An 18,265-nucleotide genomic window follows, 5' to 3' on the forward strand; every position below is an offset into this window, starting at 1 on the left:
GAGAGAGCAGAGCCTGCGTTTGGAAAAGGTGCCAATGAGGAAACTAGCCCATTGTCTGAGGAAGATTCCCCAGCCTGGGGTGGCTGGAGAAGGATCCACCAGAAAAGAGCATTCCAGGTGTGTCTCTGAATCCAGCCATGGGGGCTGGAGCAGAGGGAATGGCTCTGGGATGGGCAGTGGGATCCCTGCTAAGGACACTGGTCCTTGGTGCAAGAAAAGTGCTTCTGCTTCTGGGGAAGTGAATCCTTTGCCTGAGCCTGTGGGGGCTCGAGATGGAGCCAAGATCCCAGAGCTGGATCTGAGGGCAGCTGAAGCCCAGATGGGAAGTGGGCCTGCCTCTGTGTCTCTCAGGGGGGATGATGCTTTAACTTGGTCTAATCCAGTTAGTATCATCAGGGAATCCCAGAGACCAGACGATTCTGGGACTTGTTCTTTGCCTGATGCTGAGGTGTTACTGGGAGGGGGTGAGAGGACTCTGTCCTACCAGAGTCATCCTCTCACCAGGACACAAAAACAGATGGGCAATGGAGTTATGCTGACTGATGAAGATAAAGAAGCTGGTAGCAGAAGGGAGGAAAGGGACCCTGACCTTCTGTCCGGTGGTACTGGCTGTCTGCCTGGAGGGGGATTACATGGGAATCTGCCTGATGGGCCAGAAGTGATCCTGGGTGTAGGTGAAACCCAGGAGCTGGTTGTGGCTCAAGGGAGCAGTGCCCTGTGGAGCCAGACAGGGGTGAGTTGTTGTTTGGGGGAGCTCTTGAGGAAAAGAATTTCCCTGAAACTTTTCCTGACCCGTCTGTGGGGACTGCAGAAAATGGGAGTGAGGTAAAGGAGAATGAACAGGAAAGGTGCTTGTCTGTAAGCACCAGAGCAACCCTTTGCCTGGGGAGAAGTTTGTTTCAGCTCCTGCTAGCCAGGACCTGCCTGAGTGTGAAACCACTGGCTGTGCTCTGGAAGGGTCCAAAGCAGGCAGGGTAAAAGTTTCTCAGGAATTGGAAGCTGGTGCAAGTAAAGTAAAAACTATCAGGGAATGTGAGCAGCCCTGTGAGAACCAAATAAAACAGTTGCACAGTCAGTCTCTGTAGGATGCAGGAGAGCGCCAGCAATTCCCCATCTCCAGATGGTGGAAACACTTATATTCTCACACTGGACTCCACTTCTGATTCCATGGGGAGGCAGTAGTTGGAGGTAAAAGGACAAAGGAGCTGAGGGCCTGGTGGGCCAGTAAGGGATAAACAGGGATTCCTCCATGTGGATTCTGCGTCTGGGACTCACAAAACAACTCTCAGAAAGCAGTCTGGTTTGCAAATTTCCAGACTGGCAGGAAGGGGGCTGTCTCCCTGAGATCATCAATGGCGCAGCTCTTGTTAGAAGAGAGGGCACAGCCAGAGAGATCAGATTTCCACCCCAGGGGGCAAGGGAGAAGATTAGAACTTGATGGTGCTAAGAAAGGCCTCAGCCATTTATCCCCAAAATACCGGATTCTCAAGGAGGTTACACAAAAGTTGTGGTCTACCAAAGAGCAACGTAAATGTACAGTTGCAATGGGTTTGTTCTGTTACTCACGCCGACTGCTGTAACCAAGGGGTGCTGCTACCAAAAGCTGTAGAATTGTACCATACACTGAATGTTTGAAAAGGGCCATGTGACATGAGGACATTGATGTAGAAGCATGAATTGTATGTTGAAGGAGTCTGTAACTCTGAAATGTCACCATTGTTCCCTGTAACTAGTTTTGCAACCTCTGACATGAGAAGGAACATTCCAAACCTATTGTGTGGCACTAGGAAACTGAGGCACACAACCATTTTGGTGGTCTGGCTAAATGCCAAGGGTGGAAGCATTTGTACCTTCCTTTACTGGACTGTAACTGAATTCCAAACATTGGCTGGAGCAGCTGTATGGACTGGTGGGCAGACGGGGCAGGGCCCAGACCAGAAAAGAACTATTTGATCTGTTGGTGCTGCAGCATCTGTATGGGCTCTGCCTGCCCGACTTGAGAACGTGGCTGATGGACCAGAAACAAAGGCCGGGAGACCGACCAACCTGAGGGAACTAAAGGGACTTGTCTGGCTGCATCACATGAAAAGGGCCAAGACCAAGCTCCTGACTTGGAGCCTCCCCCAGCAGGATTATGACATGGAGGTGGTGCACATCAAGGGGAGCACTGAGGGTGCAGCCGACGCCCAATCACGAGGGGAGGGCCCCGAACTTCCCCAGGTCACTGACTGAGTGACCCCGCTCAGTTCGGTCTGGAAGGGGGGAGAGATGTGATGGAGTGGGGGATACCTGTGTGTATGTGAGTGGCTCACAGAGGGTGTGGGGCTCCTGCTGAGGATAACCCTGACAACCAGGTAACACCTTTGTACTGCAGACAAAGGAGGAGGTGGAGCCTGAGGGGTTTGAATTGGAACTGGGAGTTGGAAGCAGTTAGTCTGGGCTGGGAGAGAGAGAGAGACAAAGGAGGGGGCCAGGCCCCAGCTCTGGGGGCCCCTCGGGGCCTCCCCTCCCCAACATGGATTGGACTGGCTGTCTCTGCCTGCTGTACTGACTCCTCTGTATGATGCTGTGTCCTGTCGGCTAATAAACCTGCTGTTTTCCTGCTGAGTGAGAGACTCTCCTGCCTGCGGACAGGGTGCAGAGCTTGGGGGACCCCAGAACCCCATCACAGCACCTCACCCACCTTGTCCGCGCTGCACAAAGGCAGCCACTGATGCAATCAGAGCCAGGCACTGTGCACACGGGGGCCTGGCCACCCCCATGTAGGCTGGGCACTGAGGGGTGCTCCCACCCTCTCTCTGCTCTCGGGACTGGGACCCCAGCCGGGGGTGGGTACCTGAGCAGTGCAGGGAATGCGCCAGCTCTGTCGCCATCACCTGGATGATGAGCCCAATGCGCAGGCGGAACATCTCAGCGAAGAGGCCGGGCTGGGTGCGCATGTACATGGCCAGGTAGACCATTATTTCCTGGACGGGAAAAGCCAGGAGACGTGGGTCACAAACGAGTCCCTGGGGGGCTGGCGCATCCTCTGGCCTCGGCAGCACCGCGGGCTGCGCAGGAACCAGCTGCCTCAGCCCCTCACCTGGGTCAGGATGGAGATGCTCAGGTTCTGCTCGCTGGCCTCGTCAATCAGGCGGGTGAGCTCCTCGTAGGGAACCGGGCTGAGGAGACAGGCGGGTAAAGGAGAAAGCCCAGCCCGCGCAGCTGAGAAAGGCGCCTGCCTTTAGACAGCCCCACTGCTGGGTGTGCCTGTGCTCAGCGTGATGCGCTCAGCCAGTGAGGCTTTGGGCAAGGCAGATCCCAGCCCTGGCCCCTGGCCAGGCGGAGCCCGGGGGCGGTGGAGCCAGGAAGAGTTCTCACCAGCTGTTCCACTCCCCTTCCCACCACCCGCTGCTACCCGGCCCAGGCTGGCTAGTGAACTCACGCTGAGATCGTCTTTTCCCGGGGCTCCGGAGGCAGCCCCACCGTCAAGTGCTTCTGGTGGGAGAGGAGGTCAGTGCAGGCCTGGACAGAGAGACCGTCATGCCGTGGTTACGGATGCGCCACAGCACGCTCGCCCCTCCCAGCCCGAGCACCGGCCCGCACTGGCATGATTTTCTGCACTTCCACCTTCACTGCAGGGACTGGGCTGGGCTCCCCCAGGCCTCCCCGGCCCTCGCCCCCCGAGCAGGACCTTCTGCCCGGCCTGCAGACACTCACACTGGGCCTGAACAGGCAGCGAGCGTGTCAAGCAGCATGTCTTCGGGGAGCACCTCGGAGATCTAAGGGCCTCTGCAGGCGCCAGGGACGACAGCTGGCCATCCCCACCGCCGGAAAGGCCCTTTCGCCACACAAGGACTCGTCCAGGTCGGTCAGGTGTGACTGCGGGTCTCTCCCGCTTGTTACAGTGTCAGGCAGCAATTTGCCAGGGCAGGGCACCCTCACCTCGTCCAGTGCCTCCACCTTCTTCTTCAGGATCCCAGAGATGTAGCGGATCAGGGCCCACTGGCGGGCGGCCCCCACGCTGCCGTACAGCTCCGTGAGCAGATCCCTGACGGTAGCACTGGGCTGGCCGTCGATTTCCGTGTCCCAGTCCGGCCCCCTGCGTGAGAGGTGACGCCGGGTCACAGCCAGGGTGTGGGAGAAGGACCTTCCCCCCCACCACAAACTGCAGCAGCACCGGCACAAGCGCGGGAACTGCGGGGGCCCACCCGAGAGCCGTACCCAGCTCGCCCTTCTAGGGGCTGCAGATTCCGCCCCCCTCACCGCCAAGGCATGGGACCAGGTGACGAGGGAGGCTGAGAGAGCCCTGTCACGGGAGCTGTGACAAGCCCTCGGGGACGGCCAGGGCTAGGGGCTGGACTCCTCCTCTCGAGGTCCCTGCCAGCCCCACAGCACTGGGATTGCTCATCAGAGCAGCCAAGGAGGGAACCCAGGCTAAGGGCGCCTTTTGGCCATCAGATAAAGACTTCCCAGCCAAGTTCTCGAGGCCGACACGCAGCCGCTGGCCCCTCCCCCGAGGCAAACCTCGGCTGCTCCCTGGCTGGGGGTGGGGGGACTCTGATCAGGGGGAGAAAGCTGGGCAAAGCCCTGTCCTACTGGAGGGTGTGCAGCATGTAGAGGAGGTCGGCCTGCTCCTGCAGGGTGGGGCACTCTCGCAGCTGATTCACCAGGGCCTTGCAGTCCACGTCCCCAGCCTTGTCCCGGGGCAGGTTCACCAGGGTGTGGAGTGAGGGACTCTGCAGGAGGAGAGGTTGGGGCTCGAGCTAATATCCCAGCCCCCACCCTGGAATCCCAGAGCACCCCACCACGGGCAGCTGGCCTGGCCCTTGGCTCGGCTCTGCTCTTCTCTCGGTACTGCCAGCTCCTAAAGCTGGCCAACGTCCCGGCACCACCCTGCAGGTAGGGGCTGGGGAGAACGCTGCCTGCAAGGACCCCAGCCCACGTGCTCAGCTAGTAACACCCCACCCACCCCCTCCTTGCTAGCGTGGGGAGACTCCTGCCCTGTGCCTGATCCTCGCAGATCCACCTCCACGGCCCCCTCGCGTTACGCAGCAGCATGCCCCTTCCGGGCCAGCCCCGGGCTTCTACTGTGTGCCTGCCCACGGTTCGGCCCCTCAGCCCGAGTACCCTCCAGTCAGCAGGTCTGGGGCCAACGGACCCAGCCAGATCTCCAGGCCACTTCCCTAGACAGCCCCAGCCCCAGGCAGCGCCCTGTGCACACCCTTAGCCAGGCAGCTGACTCTCGAACCCCACCCCCCCACCCTCGCAGCTCAGGGTCACCTTGCCGTCCTGGGGGGGCATGTGGCTGGAGCCCAGCAAGTGGACGGAAGGCTGGGAGGCCTGGAACAGCTTGGACGGGATGTACATGTTGACATCTGCAAGAAACAGACATTCGTTGCGGAAGGCTTTCAGCTTCAGCACGTTACAATTCACTCAGCACAGCCTCTGGGCCCTGCCCTGCTCCCGCTGCTCAGCAGAGTTTGAAACCCGCTACCTCGCGATTTCCAGCCAGCTCTGCCGGCTGCAGTGCTCAGAAGGGATGAGCAGTCCCTGGCCCCACCCCAGATGAACAGGACTGGAAAGGGAATTGAGGGCTCTAACCGCTCAGGAATTTGAGTAAGGGGTGCAAAGCGTCAGAACTAGGGCTGCCAAGCAATTAGAAAGATTAACTGCAATTAATCAAACTGTTCTGAACAAGAGAATCCCATTTATCTAAATATTCTGGATGGACGGTACATTTTCAAATGTATTAATTTCATTTACCGCAGAGGACGCAACGTGTACCGCCTTCCCTTTGTACTTATTTTTGATAACAAATATTTGCACTGTATAAAACAAAATCAATAGTTCTTCTCAATTCAGCTCAGACAAGTACTGTAACGCAACCTCAATCCTGTAAATGCAATTTACAAATGTAGAATTACCTGCAAAAAATATGTCTTCAAAAATAAAACAATGTAAAGCCTTAGCGACTACAAGTCCACTTGGTCCTACTTCTTGTTCAACCAATCACTCAGACGAACAAGGCTGGTTACGATTTGCAGGAGAAAATGCTGCCAACCTCTTGTTTACAATGTCACCTGAAAGTGAGAACAGGCATTCACGTGGCACTGGTGTAGCTGCAGTCACAAGATATTTGTGTGTTATACACAGTGAAGAGTCATGCGTCTCTTCAGGCTTTAAATGGCCATTCCAGGGACGCGGCCATGCCGATCTTGGGTTCTGCTCAACAACAGGTGAGAGCAGTCTGGACCAAACACATTCATCGTCATCATCTGAGGCAGGTAACACCCTCAGAAGGTCGGTTTTCCTTCCTGGCTGTTCAGATTCTACAGCTCTGCATCGAAGCGCTGCTCTTTTAAGACTTCTGAGAGCGTGCGGCAGGCCTCACTCCTCAGGGTTTGAATGGTGTAATAGTTCAAGGGGTTCTGGGCCAAGCGGAGAGAACCAATCCTGGGCAAACTGCTCAAAAGCAGGCCAACCCTGCTATTCAGCTGAGAGATTACGAGAACCTATTTCACCAAATCCGCACAGATTCTTCCAGCCCGCAAAGGGCCTCGCCACGCTCCCAGGTCAATAGATGCTTGGATCCTACCCAAAACAGCACAAGGCTGTGCCACTTTAGAACCCAAAATCGAAAGGTTCGTGAGTAAAGAAAGAATAGGGTGAGCAAGAAAAAAATCGTTGAAGTGATAGGTTACACCCATCACTCACAGCTATTGATGCAGGCCACCGCAACGTTACAAGCTGCTACTCTTAAGAATCTCTTAAAATACATCCCCTGAGGGATGGGTTCATAGTCCAGGCAGGCTCGGTACATGAGGACTGAAGAACAAGGTGGTCACTGCCAGGGTGACACTCACTGAGCTGCCCTGAGGAGGGAAAAAATCCCTTCTTCCTCACATGAGCACTGGAGAATCACCTGACCATGTGGCCTGCTGGGGCACTCTGCCATTGGCTGCATCCCAGATGACAAGTCCCAAATTCCTGAGCTGTGTATTCAACATCTGAGTCCTTGTTCTAGTCCATCATCCTGGATGGGAGGAGACCACACCTTCCATGGTGATCCATAGCTCTAAGACACCTAATACAGATATAGAGCCAAAATCTGTATCACTTTACAGATTCCGCGAATTACCAGCTTTCGGCAGACACCTCACTTGGCCCACAGCTGTTGTGGCTAGAGGTCTAGAGAGCATGAGCCATAAGGCAAGAATGAAAGAACTGAGTTTGCTTAGTTTAGAAAAGAGAAGGCTGAGAGGCGACATGATAGGGGGTTTCAAGTGCCTCAAAGAGCATTACAAGGAGGTGGGGGTGGGGGGGGAAATTGTTCTCCTTGGCCTCTGAGGACAGGACAAGGAACGATGGGTTTAAACTGCAGCAAGGGAGGTTTAGATAAGACAGTAAGAAAAACTTCCTACCTGTCAGGGTGGTTAGACACTGGAATAAGTTACCTAGGGAGGTTCTGGAATCTCCACCACTGGAGATATTTAAGAGCAGGTCAGACAGACACCTATCGGGGATGATCTAGAGAGGGTGTTTGGGAAGGGAACTGGGCAGGAAATTGGACTCGATGACCACTTGAAGTCTCTTCCAGTTCCAGTGTTCAACGATTCTATGACCTCTGCTTTCTGCAAGCGGACAGCTGGCATCTTGGGTACCTGCTTTTTAGCAGCGGCGCATCTGCAGAGATGTAAACACTGGCATCAGCTGAGGCTCACCTGCCTTAGCGCTCGTGTCATGGATGCTGGAGCCCGGGTGCAACAGGCAAACAGACCCAGTCTATCCAGACAGCAGGCAGCTTGTGGAGAGAGAGGGAGGCTTGCAAGCCAGAGCAATCTGTCACACAGACAGGGCTAGCAAACAGTGCTGCAATTCCAGCCCAGCTGCACTGTGACAGGGCTGTCACGAGCTGCTCCACAGACAGAGAGACAGACAGACAGACAGCTGGTGGGAGACAGCCAGACGAGGAGGAAGTGACTGGAGAGGGACAAGGACTCTGGTGACGCAGTTTCCTCTATTAGCAGCAGAAACTGTAAGTTTTAGGAGCAAGCGAGAGAAACAATAGTCCCACTCGGAGAACAGGGGGAAGCGCTAACGTGGCCTCTGAAGCCCCTTTGCAGCCTGATCAACACCCATCTCCGAGAGGGACAGGGACCCCCTGCACATGAGCCGCACTGGGCCAGCCCTGGAGGAACCCGAGACCAGGACAGAGATTAGGGAAAGGGCTCTGGCTCTGCTCCCAACCCCACCCAGATTTAAACAAGGCTCTGCCCGCACTGGGCGACAAAGAGCCCCAGTTCCGGCTTCCCGTATGGACCCCAACACAGGCAGGCAAGCTGCTGTGAACCCCTGACACAGGCTGGGCTCTCTGCACTGGGGGACGACCATGTGCACCAGCCCTGGCTGCAAATGCGGCGGCACACAAGGGTCAGGATGCTGCATGTTCCTGCCAGGAGCCGACAGAGGCCTAAGGGGACCTTCACTGATCCACAGGAGGCCGCGCAGAGGCAGGAGTGGGGGTAAAACGTCAGCTCCAAATGCAGGCAAGAGGGCCAGGACCTACCCCAGGACACATGAGGCTCATGACCCATTAAGGACACCTCCACACACGATTCCCGCATCTCGCCAGGCCCTGCTGTGCTGCTTGTACCCGGAGCCCTCCACTCGCCAGCGCACGCCGCAGAAGCGCTGCCCTTTCAGGGCAAGAACATCCCTACCCAGCCGGGAAGTGGCAGGGACCTTTGGCTCCCCGTCCCAGGCAGGGCTGCTCCTCGCAGCCTGCTCACGAGCGTCCGATCCGATCCAGGCAGCGAGGGGGCATTGGGCAATGAACAGCCTTCCTGTCTCAGTTGTCCAGCGTACCCAGCCCCACGGGAGGTCACGGCTCAGTACCCTGCACCACGCTCACCCACACAGCACGGCTCCAGGCCCCGGGATGCTTGCTGCCCAATCACCGCACAGCTGCAGCCCGTGCGACGGCCTCAGGGCCACGCAGGTGGTACGGCAGGCTGCCCGCAACGAGGAAATGGCCGAGAAGCCCTGAGCCTGGCCATGCACACCTGGCAGGGGCTGGGCCAAGAGCTTGCCCGGTAAAAGAGCCCACATCCGGAGTGGGAAGGGTGGGAAACACAGCCAGCCCATTCCAACTCTGAAGCCGCCCACCTCCTGCCCTCGCGCACACCTCCACCCTGTCCCATCCCCGCTGCCTGCTGCTCGGCCGCCTTCCTCCACGGGCCTGTCAGACGCTAACTGGCGAGCGCTCGTAATGAGCTCCAGAGAGGCCCAGAGGCGCACTGCGCCGGCTCTCTCCCCTCTCCGCTGGGGAGAATACCACGGAAGAGTCAGCGTTCTGCCCAAGGCCGCAGAGGGAGTCAGGGTCAGAGCAGGGACTGGAAGGCAGGTGCCCATGGGACAACACTCACTTTCGCAGCTAAGCCGTCCCCGTCCCTCCTGGTGGGGAAGCCGAGACCAGCCCCGCCTCGTGGGACCCCACTGCAGCCATGAGTAGGCCTTGGTCTTTGCCCCAGGCGCAGCGGCAGTGGGAGCCCCAGGGAGGGTTTCGCGCCATCAGGGCTGCGCTGTGATACTGGCCGGGCCAGAATCTTCACTTCCAGGGAACCCAGGCACCGGAGAACCCCTGGGGCACCTGGAGAGGGCCAGTGCCAGCCCAGCCATGCCACACAGCTCCCCGGCTGCCTCGCACGCGCCAGACGCACACCCCTGCTGCTCCGGTGACAGGGAGGGGACGTGGGCACAGCTCCTCGGGCAGATGAGGCCCCGGGACTAGCACTCAGCTGCACAGACAGGACTTGGCCCCCCGGGGCAGCACCCGGTGCATTACTCACTCTGTACACGCAGCTCTTTGGCCTGGGACACCAGCGACATGAGGTCACGAGTGGTGTGCACGGCAGCTCGGAAGCGATGCAGCCCTCCCTTCGGGGCAGCCTTGGGAGCTGTGTGCTCCAAAAGGTGATCTAAATACTGAGCCACTTCGTCACAGACGTCGGCTGTAGAAGCAGGCAGAAGAAAGGGGTGGAGTCACTGGATGCCAAGACCCTCAGGGGCCCGCTCCTGGCTGCCAGCCACGTGCCATCTCCATGCCTGGCGGCAGCCACATCCCCACTCTCTCAGCAGGCACAGCACCAGCCGCAGGCTTGGAGAGCCGACCCATATCTGACATGGCTCCTAACCTCCTCCTCGGGCCCTCAGAAACCCAGCAGGGCTGCGCGGGGCGGGGCAGCCACCTGCAGCCCACCCCCCCCAAAGCCCTCCTCCTCACCAGACTGAGCTCTACTGCGCAGGGACCTTCCTGGCCCCAGTGCGCCGGCTCCGCACGGCCCGGCCCCGAAGAGACACGAAAGGCTGCGTCTCCAGCAGGTAACCAGTGACAACTGGACGGGGCTCGTTTCCAAGCTGACGCAGGCGAGGTGGGAAACCCCAGCCATCAGCCACCTCTCTTCTCCCTACCCCCCAGGCTCAAAACCCAGACGACCCTGGCCCCTGCTGCCCCACAAGCTGCCTGTCTACACCAGCTGCAACCAAGACGGCAAACGCCAGGCTGGGGCGGGGTGGACAGGCCTTCCGTGCATCGGCTGCCTGGCCGCCCCGAGGACTAATTGAACGCGTCCCCCTGCGCAGCACTACCACCCCCGTACCGAGCGCATCCCGACTGCACTGCCCATGGGCCCGGAGGCTGCCCACGCACAGCCTGCGCGCTGCTGACTCACTCTCCGCCTCGAACGCTCCAGCCACGGGGAAGCGAGCGTGGAGTGGGGCCGACACCACTGGCCTCCACGGCCCCGCCTGTGCAGCCACGCTCTCCCGCATGCTCTGCGGCAGCAACGGCCCATCCTCACCTGGGGCCTGGGCCTTGGCAGGCGAGGGTGCCAGCCTGCCAGCACACACCATGCCCAGCCTGGTTACTGGCCAGCCATGCAACACGGAGAGCCCCCCGCCCCGAACTCCGGCCCAGCACGCGCGTGAGAGGCAGCACTCTGCCCGGCAGCAGCCTCACGGCTCTGGCCAGAGCCCACGTCACCGCAAAGCCGCGGGGAAGACAGCCACGACAGTCACATGCACAGGTCACGCCAGGACCCCCTTGCTTTGACTGGGCACGAGCAAGGCCATGCATCTCTGGTGCGAACACATCCTTCCCCCGCGGCACACACGGCACACACACAGGGCTGGGGGTCCTGCCCAGGATTCTGCTCTGAAGGCAGCACTGCCCCAGCAGTCAGTTTCAGGTCCCCGGCTGGGTCCCCCCAGGCTCTTTGCAGCAGCCCCAAGCAGCGCAGCACTCAGACACAGCGCAGGGGGCATTTCACCCTCGTCGGCAGGGCCAGGAGATGCTGCAGAGACAGCTGGGGCTGTCACCAGGGGGCTGAGAAGCTTCAGATGCACTCGGCTATTCTGCTGCCTCAAGAGGCTCCGGTTAGGAACGCTGATGTGGCCAGAGCAGAGGCTACAGCGTGGCCCCAGTGCCGCTGCACACAGCCCAGGACCCGGGCCGCAGGTGCAGGAGGAACTCGAGGTGCAGCGTGCACCCCCGAGAGGAGCACAGGGAGAGCTTACAAAGGGAACCCCCGTGCCAAGTCCGGAGCAGCGCTCCCGTCAGCGGGCGACAAGCAGAGTTACTGGGCGAAGGGGGTTAGCAGATGAGTTGAGAGCACAGCCGAGAGTCAAGGAAAGGGATTGGGACAGGCATGTTATGAGAGACCCAGGACCGCACCGGCAGAGGAAACCGGACCTCAGGCAGCTGGAGGAGGAGCCTGTTGCCTGCAGGGCGTGTTGGGACAGAGCCACTGGCTGCTCAGACCCAGCTCCGCGGCAGGACGCGCGGCCCACGAGGGCAGCGCCCTGGACCGGACGCATTCACGCAGCCCAAACCCTCCGCAGAGAACTGGTGCCGGACTCCCCACGGCGCCAGAAATCGTTCCCTGGCCTTGGGTCCTACCGCCCCTCCGGCGGACTGCACACGGTCCCTAGCGGGGTGCAGACCACTGCACCGGGCGGCTGCTGGGCGGGGATCCCAGCGCGCTGAACGGCCAGCAGCCGCCTCTGTCCACGCCCTGCACTGCGGCCCTCAGCAGCACCCAGCCCCTCAAGGCCCCAGCAGCGCTGGGTGGTGTGGGGCTGCCTCAAGAGCCAACGCTCGCCATCCCGGTCAGCACCCCAGGCAGCTGCCCCTTCTGGCCGTCCTGTCACCTGGGAGCCAGGTTCATCGGGGCGGGGCCGGTCCCAGTGCGCACAGTAAGTTAGCGAGTCACCGGCTCTCCTCAGCACAGTGCCAGGCCCCAGCCCTGGCCGCTCCTCCTTACCATCGTCCGCTAGCTGCAAGCCATGCAGCCAGTCCTCGGCGTCCAGCGCACCGTTGCTGCCAGCGCCAAGCCCAGAATCGCCACCACGGAGCTTACCCTCAGGGTCAGGGTCCAGGAAGCTGAGCTGCGTGCGGCACGAAGTCGTCAGGAACTCCGACAGCTTCCCCGTCTGGGTCCTGCATGAGACAGAGACTGGGGGCTCGCTGGGCCAGCTCTGCTCCAGGGGGGCGGGCACGGCACTCCCCTGCCCTGCCCCCGACCCCAACAGCGGCCCCAGCCCTGCCCCTACTGGCCGAGTGCTCCCCATCCCCTGGTGGGGTATCGTGGCCATCCAGGGCAGCTAGACCCCCGGCCTCTCACAGGGCCCAAGCACCAATGGGTTCCATACCGATGGGAAAAGCCACCCAGCAGCTCCCGCTGCAGGCCTGGGAAAGCAGCGACCAGCAGCCACCCTGCAACACAAGCGGGGGAGCTGTACCGGCATCCGCTTAGAAAGCCAGCAGCAGGGGCAGAGGCCACGGGGAAAGAGCCCCCCAGCCACCGAAGCAGAATGGGCGGCAGCTCAGTGCTGGGGGTTAGAGCCCAGCCCCACAACCCCGCTGAAAAGAAGAGGCTCTGCAAGCGTGACCATCTCTAAACCTCCATTACTGGGTGGGGGGTCAGAGCCGCCCCTCCAGCCAGGAACTGGGGCTTCAGGAGGAGGGAGGAGTGCCCAGGGGTCAGCCTGAGCCCCCCGGCAACCAACCCTGGACTGGGTCGCATCATGCGGCGGGGTGGGTCCTGAGCCATAGGGTCAAACCTGGCGCCCAGACACACAGGCCTCTCCCACCCAAGCGCTAAGCCAGCTCTGCTGCAGGCTTGTAAGCCCATGTGACCAGCTGCCAGGGGGCCAAGGCATCACCGGGGGTAAGCCCAGGCGACCCAAGCACGGCCAGGACAGGACAGAGGACAGAGGGCAAAGCCCACAGACACTCAGGGACCAAAGGCAACATTTGTGGAAAACATTTGTGCGCTGTATGAGCCGCCCCACATGCAGAGGGCTTACGGAGGGTCAGACCGTCCCACTGACACCAGCCAGGCTATCGCCTTGGACACCTACAGAGCGCCTGCCCCCACACCCACAGCCCAGACGTGGGGCAGGAAGAACGGTCTGCGGGGCTGGGCTGTGGGTCTGTGCTTGGGCACCACTGCGCACTGCTCGGCAGCTGCGTCCCTGGGCCCACGCCGTAACCAAAGACTGACACCAGCTACTGCTGCACAGTGCTTCCAGGTGTTCCCTCTGGGGCCCTGCTGCCCCATGGCTAGGAGTCCCGCCCCCCAGGCAAAGACAGGAAGCTGGGCCAAACCTGAGCCCTTTGCCCCAAGGCTTTGGAGGCCGGGGGTCAGCCCAGCCTGCGGGACGCAGGGATGGTCAGACGCCACCCCAAGGAGGGAGGCTGGGGCCTCGGAGTGCAGCTGGCCAGCAGTGATCCGCAACAAGCGCATCCCCCAAACCCTGTGGCCCTCGGAGCCCAACAGCCGTGGGGACGGCAGCTCTCACCTTGCCCCACCAAAGTACCCGTCCTGCAGCTTCCGCAGCATCGCCAGCACCGTCGGGTGGATGCCGGTTCCCGTTTCATCTGCAGAGAGAGAGAGAGACAGGCCACGAGAATGACCCCAGGGAGTCGCACACGCTCACCACCCCCCCTGCGCTCCAGGCTCTTTTACAGCACGTACTGCCCGCTCCGCTCACTGGACGGACAACCCCCACGCCAGACACACCGACCGACAGGCAGACTTTCCCCCGCCACTCTGAAACACGCCTCCCTGCTCAGCCAAAGGCCTCTCGCATCAGGCCATGGCTACGCCATCAACTCAGAGCCACCTACGTTAGGCCAGCGTACAGCCCAGGTCACACCCCCAGGCCGCCAGCCAGCCTGGCGTCCACCCTCACCAGGTGCGCGTCCACCCCCTCGGCAGCCCGTGTGGTGGGGGAGACAGAGCAGCCCGGCTGGGAGCGGAGCCCCCGCCAGTCCCTCCCTGAGGGAGGGGGCCGTGAGCCAGGCTCTCGTCACTTGTCACGGAGTTGTGACACTGCCGAGGACCGCCAGGGATGCAGTGTCTGTGCAGACGCTGCTTCGCCCCGACGACTCTGACCTACGCCCAACGCCGCTGGCAGAGGGGAGTCACCGTGCTGGAGTAGTACGGCACGACACAGACAGACCCAGGCCTGCTCCCGCTGCCAGCTGAAGGGCAGCCCTGGGTCGCAGAGCAGGCCTAACGAGGGCCCCCAGCTGGCTCCCTTCCATGGGTCACGTCAACTCCGACAGGCCCAGCCAGGCCTTCTTGGGCACTGCGGCACGAGCACCTGCGCGCCGTGCAAAGGCAGGCCACACCCTCGCGGGGGCTCCGCACCAGAGCCAGCACGCTGCAGCTCACCGCCCCGGCGGGGCCGGGACCCGGCTTCCTGCAGAGCCCACGGGAGACTGGCCGGGGCCCTTACCAAGCATGGTCTGGGAGATGGGGAAGGTGATCGTCGGACGCCCTGTCATTCGCCAGCGGCTGCACAGGTAGGAGAGGTCTGTCCGCAGCATCTCCACGATCATCTTGTTGTCCAGGGCCAAGTAGAACTGCTGCTGGTCGATGAACTGCGGCAGGCGCAGAGACGTCAGGTGGGAGGGGAAAGCCGGGGCTGCCGCATCACCGGGAGAGGCGGGGGGGTGGTCTCTCGCGGGAGGAAGAAGCAAAGCTCGAAAGGGCCCCGACACCACAGCAAGTGGGTCAGCCCATTGCCGGGCTCAGGGCAGCTGTCGTGGGGTGCTCTGCCGGCTGCACGAACGCAAGGCCGGCAGCACCGTACTGGAGTCAGGCCGGCCATCTGGGAGAAGCCAGTTCTGGGCTGGCGGGGCCCCCGGCCTGGAGACGGACAGCCCCAGGCTCAGGGCCCATTTGGGCTCGGCCGCCAGCTCTCCATCCAGTGCAGCCAGGGATGGGAGCCTGCTCCCTGCCCCAGCGTCAGCAGCTAGCCAGGGATCGGGTGGCAGCGACGCTGGGCGGGGGGGGGGGGGGGGGGGGCGGGCGTGGACAGCAACGGGCACTGCCGAGCAGCAGCCCGCTGGAAGTGCCCTGCCACAGCACTACCCTCGTGACAAACCCGCCCCGTCCCCACGGCAGCAGCTCAGCAGCAGGTGCTGCACGCTCAGCAAAACCCCTCTCAGACGGATGGCCCTGCACAGCCTGCCTCTCCCCCACCCGCCACACAAACCACAGCTCTCCTCCTTCGCCCTCCCTGCGCCCGCCACCTCCCTCTCCCGCGTGCACGGCCCCGTGCAGAAGTGCCCTGCCACAGCACTACCCTCGTGACAAACCCGCCCCGTCCCCACGGCAGCAGCTCAGCAGCAGGTGCTGCACGCTCAGCAAAACCCCTCTCGGACGGACGGCCCCGCACAGCCTGCCTCTCCCCCACCCGCCACACAAACCACAGCTCTCCTCCTTCGCCCTCCCTGCGTCCGCCACCTCCCTCTCCCGCGCGCACGGCCCCGTGCAGAGCAGTCACCGGGGGCAGCAAGGGGAGCAGCCGCCCACGTGCCGCGCAGCCCTCGGGCTCTCTGCTGAGCCTGCCTGCAGGGGGCCAGCGGGCGGGAGATTTCAATTGCCCAGCTACACTCTGCACAAAGCAGCCATGGAGCAGACAGGTGCACCCTGACTTTGGGCTGTGCCCCCAAGGCAGGGCTGGGACCAGGGACTAGAAGGTGGAAATCTCCCTGCTCTCCAGCCCGTCCCTCTGGGGGAGTCTTAAAATGCAGGGAACCAAGAGACTTTAGCCTGCCTGAAAAGCAGGTCTTACAGCTTGCGCTCCAGGTCCCCCCCCTGTCCGATCTCTCCCTCCTCGCAGCAGCCTCTGGAGGGCAGCGCGGGGTTTCCCTGGGCACTGAAAAGAAGCAAACTTGCCTCCCTGGCCCCTGCACACCCTGCTTCCCCGGGGGACCCCACGAGGGCTGGCTGCCGCCGCAGAGCTCTTCCTCTGACCATGCGTCTCGACGCCCTGGCCGCGCAGAAGCTGACAGTGGTGCCCATGGACTGGGTTGCGACTGGCAGCTCAGCCCTGTGGCAGCACCTCTTCCTGAGGCGAGGTGGGGGAGGGATGGTGATGTTACCAGAGTTGGACAGGAAGTAGAAACCCACTTCTGCAACCACCGCGTGAGGTTTGCACCACGCCTGGTGGGTCAAGGGAGGAGCTGAATGAGGGCGGTTAATTCCCTGACTCTGCTTACAGGTCTGTGCCATTTTTGTATGCAGAGTTAGAGAGCCTGGTGCTGGCCCTGCCTGAGAAGTGGTTTGATGCTGGGAGTCAATGGAAGGTGGGTCACCTCTCAGCCAGGCGACATGGGCTGAACAAAGCCAGAGAGACTCAGGCTTGGAATTCACATCTTATGCATGGGACTGGCACCCGCCGGCTGCCCGCGAGACCAACGGCAGAACGCCCCAACAGGTAACCTCGCCAGGTGATCCTCCACTGCTTGCGTGAAGAGGAGAGGGATTTTCCCTCCCCAAGGCCAGGCTGCAAGTACAACCCTGGCAGAGGCCGCCTGTGTCTTTCAGCCCTCGTGAACTCAGCCTGTACGGACGGGGGATCCGCCCTCAGAGGATGTATTTTCGGAGGCTTGCGAGACAGCAGCTTGTACCCGCAGCTGTAACTGATGTAACTAACCACTTGAACAACTCTTCTCTCACTCGTTCTTTGTTCACAAACTTTCAGATTTTAGACCCTGAGGACTGGCCCAGCCTCATGCTGGTGTGGGTGAGATCTAAGTATACATCGACCTGGGGACGGGGCTGGAGCCCTGGGGGGCTGGAAGAATCTGGTGGGTGTGTTGCAATAGGTTCTCATGGCCTCTCACCCGAGGAAGGAGGTGGCTGGTTTGGGCAGAGGGAGCAGCTACAGAATCTGTGGGTTTGCTGGTGTAGCTGCTGGCCAGCCAGCGGGGCTGGCAGAGGTACTTTGGTGGCTGGCTTGGCTTGCCTCAGTGGGAGGGAAGTCCCAGCCTGGGCGGTAAGTGGCCTGGATTTAAGCAATTTGCCCAGGGTTGGTTCTCTCAGCTGTGCCAGAAACTCCCCTAAATAAGAGAGTGGGAGAGGCTCAGACCATCTCCCTGCGACTCCAAACCTCGTTCCTCTCACTAGCAGCAGCACAGGACGATCCCTCCCCAGCAGGACTCCACTACCCTGCGACTGATGTACCTACAACTGCACCTGGTGCCCTGGGCAGCCTGCAGCACCCTTTGAAAGGGAGGCCGTGCTCTGGGCCCCGGCGCATACGCAGCACGGGCGACATGCTCAGCTGCCCGGCAGAGCTGCCCACCTGGGGCGTGAAGGTGAAGATGTTCTTCCGGATGTCATAGAGCTTGGAGGTGCCGAGGACGCCCATGCACCGGAAGGGTCGGCCGCTCAGCTTCAGTTGCTTGTTGCGCCCTGTGAGTAGCGGAAGGAGGAGGAGAGGTCAGTGCCTGCGCGCTCCTGGCAGGAGCCCTAATGTGGAGCAGGGGAAGGGCTGGGGCTCAGCAGCTGCCCAGACGTGGAGCAAGAGCGTTCCCAACAGCAGTAACACTGGCAGCTTCGGTGCGCGGCCAGCACCATGCTGCAGGCTCAGGCAGCGCAGCCTAGCAGACGGAGCACTGAACGGGGACACCCAGGATTTGGGTCCTATTCCGCTTTCCGGCCTGCTGGATGACCTTGGGCCAATCCCTTGGCTGCTCCATGCCTCAGTTTCTCTAGCCGTAAAATGGGGACAACAATTTTGCCCCAGGCGATGAGAGCTGGGGACCCACTCATGCGCCCTGTTCCAACGCGCACCACTGGTAGCCTGGCAGGGGAAATGGAGGGTCTGCAGCTTCATGGATATCCAGCAGCTAGGCCTGCCCTGTGCTCCTGTCTGGCTGTCCTCCTCGGGCTCTGGCAAAGCTCCTGTAGTCAGCTCCAGGTCT

General features: G+C 61.1%; 1 protein-coding gene across 2 annotated transcripts in view; it reads right to left on the reverse strand.

Moving 5' to 3' along the window:
- PHKA1 (phosphorylase kinase regulatory subunit alpha 1) overlaps nt 1-18,265 on the reverse strand; it is a 58,195-nt gene that overhangs the window by 15,962 nt on the left and 23,968 nt on the right. For both annotated transcript variants that reach the window (XM_075008101.1, XM_075008100.1), the window contains exons 15-25: nt 17,644-17,753; nt 14,785-14,929; nt 13,843-13,921; nt 12,399-12,478; nt 9,831-9,992; nt 5,263-5,357; nt 4,579-4,718; nt 3,925-4,081; nt 3,425-3,504; nt 3,083-3,161; nt 2,837-2,966 (exon numbers count right to left, since the gene is read on the reverse strand). In XM_075008101.1, coding sequence (XP_074864202.1) covers nt 2,837-2,966; nt 3,083-3,161; nt 3,425-3,504; nt 3,925-4,081; nt 4,579-4,718; nt 5,263-5,357; nt 9,831-9,992; nt 12,399-12,478; nt 13,843-13,921; nt 14,785-14,929; nt 17,644-17,753 — 1,257 coding nt within the window. The remainder of the gene's footprint in view (nt 1-2,836; nt 2,967-3,082; nt 3,162-3,424; nt 3,505-3,924; nt 4,082-4,578; nt 4,719-5,262; nt 5,358-9,830; nt 9,993-12,398; nt 12,479-13,842; nt 13,922-14,784; nt 14,930-17,643; nt 17,754-18,265) is intronic.

The sequence above is a fragment of the Carettochelys insculpta genome, chromosome 13 (genome assembly GCF_033958435.1).
Source record: "Carettochelys insculpta isolate YL-2023 chromosome 13, ASM3395843v1, whole genome shotgun sequence".
Taxonomy (NCBI): domain Eukaryota; kingdom Metazoa; phylum Chordata; order Testudines; family Carettochelyidae; genus Carettochelys; species Carettochelys insculpta.